The 8,036-nt window shown below is 55.3% G+C and overlaps 2 protein-coding genes across 3 annotated transcripts in view; one reads left to right on the top strand and one right to left on the bottom strand.

Moving 5' to 3' along the window:
• Positions 1 to 1,745, top strand: part of TTC16 (tetratricopeptide repeat domain 16) — a 15,687-nt gene extending 13,942 nt beyond the window's left edge. The window contains exon 14 of the mRNA XM_010856968.1: positions 656 to 1,745. Within this exon, the coding sequence (XP_010855270.1) occupies positions 656 to 1,719 (1,064 nt within the window). The 3' untranslated portion in view covers positions 1,720 to 1,745. The remainder of the gene's footprint in view (positions 1 to 655) is intronic.
• Positions 1,746 to 1,828: 83 nt separating this feature from the next.
• Positions 1,829 to 5,885, bottom strand: TOR2A (torsin family 2, member A). Of its 2 annotated transcripts, XM_010856907.1 has the most exons (5): positions 5,686 to 5,885; positions 4,820 to 5,085; positions 3,699 to 3,874; positions 2,911 to 3,038; positions 1,829 to 2,586 (listed from the first exon to the last, which is right to left on the bottom strand). In XM_010856907.1, exons 1-5 carry the CDS (start codon positions 5,834 to 5,836, stop codon positions 2,342 to 2,344), a joined length of 966 nt encoding a protein of 321 aa, XP_010855209.1. In that variant the 5' UTR covers positions 5,837 to 5,885; the 3' UTR covers positions 1,829 to 2,341. The 2 variants fall into 2 exon arrangements, with proteins under 2 accessions (XP_010855209.1, XP_010855210.1); XM_010856908.1 differs by lacking the exon at positions 2,911 to 3,038 and having other exon boundaries at positions 2,451 to 2,586.
• Between the last annotated feature and the right edge of the window lie 2,151 nt (positions 5,886 to 8,036).

Here is an 8,036-nt window from a genome sequence, read left to right as displayed (position 1 = left end):
AACCTGGGAATGCGGCTCTGAGTCCCGGGAGCAGCTGTGGGCAGTCCGGGGACGGATGGACGTAGGGGCGTCTAGTCCCCTTCCTGCCATTCAGCAAATGTGTTGAGCGTCCAGTGGCTGAGCCTGTGCAGGACACCGGTGCACGCATGAATGGCACAGTCCTTGCCCCAGGGACATCTTGGTCCTGAAGGAAACAAGGGACACAGAGGGCTGGACAGTGCAGCCATACTGTGGAGGGGAGTCCTGAGAACTGTGGGTGCATTTAGCCCCCCTTGGAGTGGGGGGGGTGTCAGGAAGGGTTTTTAGGACCCAGGGGGGAAGTGTGGGTGGAGTAGAGTACAGAGAATTGCTGCAGAGGGCCAGGTCCCTGCAGGTGCTGGTGGTAGCTGGACACAGAGGGCGAGCGGCGGCCGGCAGAGTGGAGGCCAGCGCTGGACAGTGGGGACCTCCATCTCTGCCCTTTATCTTATGGCCATGACTCACTTGTAGGCCTCAGGGTGCCAGGAAGGCTGGGCTTGGCGAGATCTGGGAGGCCTTCCCCCTTGGCCATACGAGGCCTTTGGGTCATAGGCAAAGGTGAGGCCTAGAAGCCTCCCTTTCCTGGGACTGTCTGGGGAAGGCGGCCTGACAGCTTCTCTGGACACATCCTTCCCAGTCAGAACCAGGTCCACCTCGGAGACGGAGACGTCCAGTACGGGTCAGGAATACAGGAGCACTTCCACCACTGTTGTGACAGTCTCTGACTCCTCACTGCTAAGGACACAGTCCTCAGACTCGGGGGACAGCAGGAAAGACCTAAGCCTGAACCACAGCCCCAGAGAAACCAAGTCCACCCCAGGCCACCACCAGAGACCCAGCAAGACGGAGGCCGCCCTCATCCACAGCCAGAGGCCCAGCAAGACAGATACCTCCCAGATTCAAAGCCAGAGGCCCAGCAAGACGGATACCGCCCAGATTCAAAGCCAGAGGCCCAGCAAGATGGACGCCACCCAGATTCAAAGCCAGAGGCCCAGCAAGACAGACACCACCCAGATTCAAAGCCAGAGACCCAGCAAGATGGACGCCACCCAGATTCGAAGCCAGAGGCCCAGCAAGACGGATACCGCCCAGATTCAAAGCCAGAGGCCCAGCAAGATGGAGGCTTCCCTCATTCACAGCCAGAGGCCCAGTAAGACGGACACCACCCAGATTCAAAGCCAAAGGCCCAGCAGGATGGAGGCCACCCTCATCCACAGCCAGAGGCCCAGCAGGACGGAGGCCACCCTCATCCACAGCCAGAGGCCCAGCAGGACAGACGCCACCCAGATTCAAAACCAGAGGCCCAGCAGGACAGAGGCTGCCTGGAGCCCAAGGCAAAAGCTCAACAAGACCCAGGCCACCCAGGGCTCAAGGCGGAGGCTCAGAAAGTCCAAGGGTGCCGATGGTCAGAGCTGGAGACTCAGAAAGGCAGCTGCCACCCAGGACCAAAGCTGGAGAATGATCCAAAGTCCTAGCAAAATCAACACTTCCTATGACTCAAGTTGGAGCCCCTCCAACACTGAGGCCACCAAGGGCCAGGCTCAGAGTCAGAGGCCTAGCCAGTCCAAGGCAGCCCAGAGCGCAAGCCCAGGTTCCAGCAAGACCGAGGTCACCTGGGGACTGAACCCAAGTCTTAGCAACATGCAGACCGCCCAGGGCCCAAGACAGAAGCCCAGCCCCAGCAGTGAGGCTGCTCTCTGAAAGGGATGCTCAGCCCCTCACTTCTTACTGCAGTGCAGGGCGATTCTCCCCACTCTGCTCCGCACTGCAGCCTCCCTCAGAAGCAATCAGAACCTGGGCCAACATCCTCTGGTCCCGTGACTAAATTTATTGTATTTGTTTTCTTCATGTACAAAATTAAAAACTTGAAAAGCTCAGCTCCAGTGTGAACTTGAGTCCCTCTGTTCACGGAGACAGAAGTCTCAGCCTGGTTTTACCATATGGGGACACAGGGTTGGGCGTGGATATGGTACTGGGGCAAGGGCCAGAGGAACAGAGAGAAGAAGGAGGGAGCAGCCACGAGCCACTGTCCCTGAGTTACAATTCACATTTTAAGGCTCAGGCTGCGGTCAAGGCTCCTTGAAATTCTGGGGTGACCAGTGATTTCCCTGAGGAAGGAGGCAAAGGCCAAGATGCCCTCAGACAATGAAGAGCCAGGGCCTGCCCCGGCCTTCTGTCTCACGGCCCAGCCAACAGCCCTCCTCATCTTCACAGTATGCTCTGGGTCCCACGCTGCAGGACCAGGGACCCTCCAGCAGAGGGTCCAGGGCTTTCCTTCACAACCTGGCCAGGTAGAGGATGACAGGGATGCCACCTGGGAGAGTCAGAGGAAGAAGGCGATCCGGGAAGCCACCATCTTGCAGCCATTGGAGGAAAAGAGCGGCTCGTCCTCAGGGAAGAAGGTGGTGCTGTCCAGCACAGCCTGGACCACCTCATCCCTGGGCTCCAGGCCCAGATGGGCCAGCTCGTTGAGCACACAGTGCCGCACGTGGTGCCGCTGGAGTGGCAGGAAGGGCACCAGAACGTCCAGGAGATGCTCTTCCATGATGCCCGAGCGCCAGAAGCCATCTGCAGGGTGGAGCCATGGGAAGAGGCTGTGGTTCACAGGGGTCAGCCAGGCCCCCACCCACCCCCACAGGGAAGGAAGTGCAGGAAGGCTGCTGGCCTGAATCCTCCCAGCCCAGCTTGGGTGCTGGGCTCGGGGGAAGCTGTCTGCCAGCCCCGAGCACCAAAGCCTGGGCTGGAAAGTACTGGGTCGGTGGGCTGAGCATCTGACCTGGGAGAGCCTGGCCCACCCCCAGGGAGTCCAGCCCAGCCCAGCCCTGGGTGTGATCTGGGAGTGAGACCCAAGTCTGGAAGCCCCTCTGGCGTGGGGTCCTCCGCTGAACTCACGGTGCGGGTTGTCCAGCACAGCCTGAGAGATGACCGGCCCCAGCTCCTGCAGGCCGATCTCTTCACGTTCCCGGCGGCTGCGCCACGCCTCCAGCACCACCTGGTTGATCTGCTCACCACCGGTGTTGCTAAAACCACGGGGGACGCAGACAGTGAGGGCAGGATGTAGCTCTGGCTTCCCACAAGCCTCCTAATGGGACCTGAACCAGGGGCCCCGCTCACTCAAAACGCCCCAGGAACCGCTTCCCCTCTCCTGAGCTCATCCATAACCACGACCCCAGAAGTTTACCCATCTGTGCCATGCACTTTACAGTTTCTATTAATGGGACACTTTTAGGTCCCTTACCAACTTTCCTCACTCAGCCTCGAGGAGGACAGTAGGGCATTAAGATTGGCCCTACTGTTCAGAAAAGGAGATGGGAGCTCAGAGAAGTGAAGCGATTTGCCCAAACACAGCTAGGACTCTCAGAGGTGGGACTGGTTCCTAGTCCTGTTTTTTCCCAGGCCTGTGTCCTCTTGGCCACAAAAGAGGGAAAACTCTTAACCCAGCAGGAGTGCCACAAAAAAATTAGGATTAAGAGAATGAACCCAGGCTTTGAGAATGTCAAAGGGGAGTTAAACACCCTGAATGACGGTGTCGCCAGTGAGGGTACAGGGGACTTTGGGGGGAATCCAAATGGGCCCTGGGGGGGAACAGTATTCTGCTACGGGACCATGGGACCAGACTGGATAGCTGAGACCTCTGACAAGTGTTCCCGCACCAATGCCCGCTGCAAGGTTGGCCCCACCTGATGAAGATGAAGATGGCTTTACGATAGTTGGTCCCGTAGACAACCCAGGAGGAGCCCAGGAAAGGTCGCAGGACTTCTATCAGGCCTGGGGCCAGCTTGTCCATCTCATCGAAGAGAAAGAGGGAGCGGCTGCAGACAGTGAGGTTCCCCTGCACCCAGCTCTTAAGATCCTTCTGTGGGAGAGAGGCGAGAGTATGAGGGCACCTGGAGCTGCTTCCCCAACTCCAGATTCCTTCCCAAAACAAGAATTAATGGGGCTTCCCTGGTGGGCCAGTGGCTTAAGACTCAGCGTTCCCAATGCAGGGGGCCAGGTTCGATCCCTGGTCAGGGAACTAGATCCCACACGCCACAACTAAAGATCCCATGTGCTGCAACAAAGATCAAAGCTCACGCATGCTGCAGCTAAGACAGATGCAGCCAAATAAATAAAAATAAATATTAAAAAGAATTCATCTTTTCAGGAAGATATGGTCTCCCAAAGAGCACCAATCCCTTAATGAGGCTGATGATGAAACTGTGACCCAGAGAGGGGCAGAGAGTAATCCAAGCTCACACAGCAAGTCAACAAGAGAACAGGGACGCAGAGCCAGGCCTCACACCTGCATTGTCAGGGGGCTCCTTCCTGACACGTCTTGCTTTCTAGAAAAGGGGAACGCACCTTCCTGCTCCCTGAACCTTCACAACAGAGTTGTGACAGCTGAAACAGATCAGCCTGGACAGTACCTTGCAATCAACAACAATAGAGCTAATATTTCCTGAGCACTTACTCTGAGCCTCAAAAGCCCTTACTCTAAGGGCTTTACTGAGAGAAGATAATGCAGGTTGTCTGGCAAAGATAAGTGCTCAATAAATAACACCTGTGATTCTATAGTCGAACGTCCCTCACAACAACCCTGGCACGCAGGTACTTTACTGGCTCCCAGGCATTAAATCAAGAACTCCCTGCCAGGTGATAGCACCCTCAGCTTTGTTTAGGATGGGTCCTGAGGGCTGAGGCTGTAACTGGCTGTGTTGCCTGGAGCAAGGGATTCCCCTCTCTGGGCTCAGGACTCACTCCCACTCTAGGGGAGTCACCCTACAGTGCCGGCAGAGGGTGGGCCGGGACACCACCAGCCTACCTTGTAGCGCTCCAAGTGGCTGGGGTGGGGGAAGTGGATGACCGGGGAAAAGTGATGCACGTGGGGGCTACGGAGGCCATCCCGGAAGAGGTAGTGCGCCAGGAGGGAGCTGACATAGGACTTGCCAGTGCCGGTCCAGCCATGCAGAGAGAGGACCAGCGGCTTGGTGGGGGCTGGATCCTGCAGGAAAGCCTTCAGTGCCTTCACCACCAGCGACCTGGCCAAGTGCTGGCCCGCCAGGTGCTGGGCCAGGTCACACTCCAGACCTAGGGCCACAAGAACAGTGTCGGAGATGAGGACACACGTCCTCAGCGGAACAGTTTCAGGAGGAAAGTCATGTCTGGGAATCCGGGTTCTGGGACTTTTTTTTACAAGCCGTCTGCAGAAAGGGAGTGAGGGCCTTGGCTACAGGGCGTGGGGGGGAGCGGGTGTCCTCTGCCTCAGGCTGACTCAGCTCTGCAGCCTCCCCACCAGGTGGCCCTCTGGATCGCAGCTCAGCCCTAAATGGTTGCCAGCTGTCAAGAGGGTCGGCCCCAGACTCCTGCCCAACTTCAAGGCAGGCTTCTCCCCTGATGGGCCAGACCAGTGCGGAGGTCTAAACTGCCCACCCTCGACCACCACCCGGGTCTCTGCTGTCAAAGGCATCTCTCCATCCTGACTTCCAAACAGGCATCCCTAAACCCTCGCCCCAAGTCCTGTGCCCCAGGCTCTCAGGATCCCTCAACGCCGGGCCCACTTCCAGCCCGGGCCGTCTGGAAGTCTCGGGGGGTCTGCTCTTGGGTCTACTCTCCAAGTCTGGCCCCGGCACAACCCCGGGATCCAAGGTCTCCCCTAGTCCGCCCGGCTCTCGGGTCTCGGCTCCTTACCCTGGAAGTCGGGCTGGAAGTCACATTCGCAGAATGAGCCGAAGTTGCAACGCAGCGAACTCAGATCCCAGGACGCGGCCGCGGCCGAGACCAGCCAGATCAGCCCGAGGAGCGAGCCCCAGGGCCGGCAGCTGCGCGTCGCAGCCGCCATCCGGGTGAGGCAGAAGCTCAGTCTGGGGCCGGCAACCGCCTCTGCCGAGAACTACGACTCCCGACGTGCATCGCTCCGCGGCCTACAACTCCCAGCCCCCCTCGCTTCTGTCTCCGGGGCCCTCCCCGTGGTCCCCCGTAGGCTTGCAAGGCGGCCTCCAGGGGGAGCCCGCGAACCGTCCAATGCGGGACTGCGCACTGCGTTTCCATGGCCACGGTAACTGAGGGACCGTCACAGCCCCGAAACAATAATAAATGACGGATTATGACCACCAAGGGTGACGTAACAACTGTAGCAAAAACTTGTGCGGTACCTTGTAAAGCGCCTTTCCTGTGCTCTCCCCCCGCCCCTTTTTATATGATAAAAGAGCGCCAATAGCTTTTGGTGAGCACCTACTATGTGCCCTAATATACGGTGCCTTGTATATCTTGGGCTTCCAGGTGGTGCGAGTGGGAAAGAACCCGCCTGCCAATGCAGGAGAGGTAAGAAATGCGAGTTCGATCCTTGGGTCGGGAAGATCCTCTGAAGGAGGGCATGGTAACCCACTCCAGTATTCTTGCCTGGAGAATCCCATGGAAGGAGGAGCCCGGTGGGCTACAGTCCATGGGGTCGCAAAGAGTTGGGCACAACTGAGAGACTTAGCACAAATGCATGCCCCTTGTATATCTTATGATAACAGTACCTCTCATCAGAGGGATGGTGATATTTCCATGAAGTACAGGCACATGAAGTGTTTTGGCTCACAAAATAATCAATAAATGATTATTGAAAATCCATTATGGAACTTCCCTGGTAGTCCAGTTGTTAAGACTCCATGCTTCCACTGCAGGGGGCACAGGTTTGATCCCTAGTAGGGGAAATAGGATCTCACATAACCCCCGGGCACAGCCAAAAATATTTATCCATTATATTTTGCTTTTTGCATTTCTTTTCCATGGGGATGGTCTTGATCCCTGTCTCCTGTACAATGTCACGAACCTCCGTCCATAGTTTATCAGGCATTCTATCAGATCTAGTCCCTTAAATCTATTTCTCACTTCCACTATATAATCATAAGGAATTTGATTTAGGTCATACTTGAATGGTCTAGTGGTTTTCCCTACTTTCATCAATTAAAGTCTGAATTTGCCAATAAGGAGTTCATGATCTGAGCCACACTCAGCTCCTGGTCTTGTTTTTGCTGACTGTATAGAGCTTCTCCATCTTTGACTGCAAAAAATATAATCAATCTGATTTCGGTGTTCACCATCTGGTGATGTCCATGTGTAGAGTCTTGTGTTGTTGGAAGAGGGTGTTTGCTATGACCAGTGCATTCTGTTGGCAGAACTCTATTTACCTTTGCCCTGCTTCATTCCGTATTCCAAGGCCAAATTTGCCTGTTACTCCAGGTGTTTCTTGACTTCCTACTTTTGCATTCCAGTCCCCTATAATGAAAAGGACATCTTTTTTGGGTGTTAGTTCTAAAAGGTCTTGGAGGTCTTCATAGAACCGTTCAACTTCAGCTTCTTCAGCATTACTGGTTGGGCCATAGACTTGGATTACTGTGATACTGAATGGTTTGCCTTGGAAACAAACAGAGATCATTCTTTCGTTTTTGAGAATGCATCCAAGTACTGCATTTCGGACTCTTTTGTTGACCATGATGGCTACTTTATTTCTTCTAAGGGATTCCTGCCCACAGTAGTAGATATAATGATCATCTGAGTTAAATTCACCCATTCCAGTCCATTTTAATTCGCTGATTCCTAGAATGTCAACGTTCACTCTTGTCATCTCCTGTTTCAGTTCAGTTCAGGTGCTCAGTCATGTCCAACTCTTTGCGACCCCATGAATTGCAGCACGCCAGGCCTCCCTGTCCATCACCAACTTCCAGAGTTCACTCAGACTCACGTCCATCGAGTCAGTGATGCCATCCAGCCATCTCATCCTCTGTCGTCCCCTTCTCCTCCTGCCCCCAATCCCTCCCAGCATCAGAGTCTTTTCCAATGAGTCAACTCTTCCCATGAGGTGGCCAAAGTACTGGAGTTTCAGCTTTAGCATCATTCCTTCCAATGAACACCCACGGGCTGATCTCCTTCAGAATGGACTGGTTGGATCTCCTTGCAGTCCAAGGGACTCTCAAGAGTCTTCTCCAACACCACACTTCAAAAGCATCAATTCTTCGGCACTCAGCTTTCTTCACAGTCCAACTCTCACATCC

The sequence above is a fragment of the Bison bison genome, unplaced genomic scaffold (genome assembly GCF_000754665.1).
Source record: "Bison bison bison isolate TAMUID 2011002044 unplaced genomic scaffold, Bison_UMD1.0 scf7180017864375, whole genome shotgun sequence".
Lineage (NCBI taxonomy): Eukaryota > Metazoa > Chordata > Mammalia > Artiodactyla > Bovidae > Bison > Bison bison.
The sequence above is the reverse complement of the archived record's forward strand: the minus strand, read 5'-3'. Positions and strand labels throughout refer to the sequence as shown.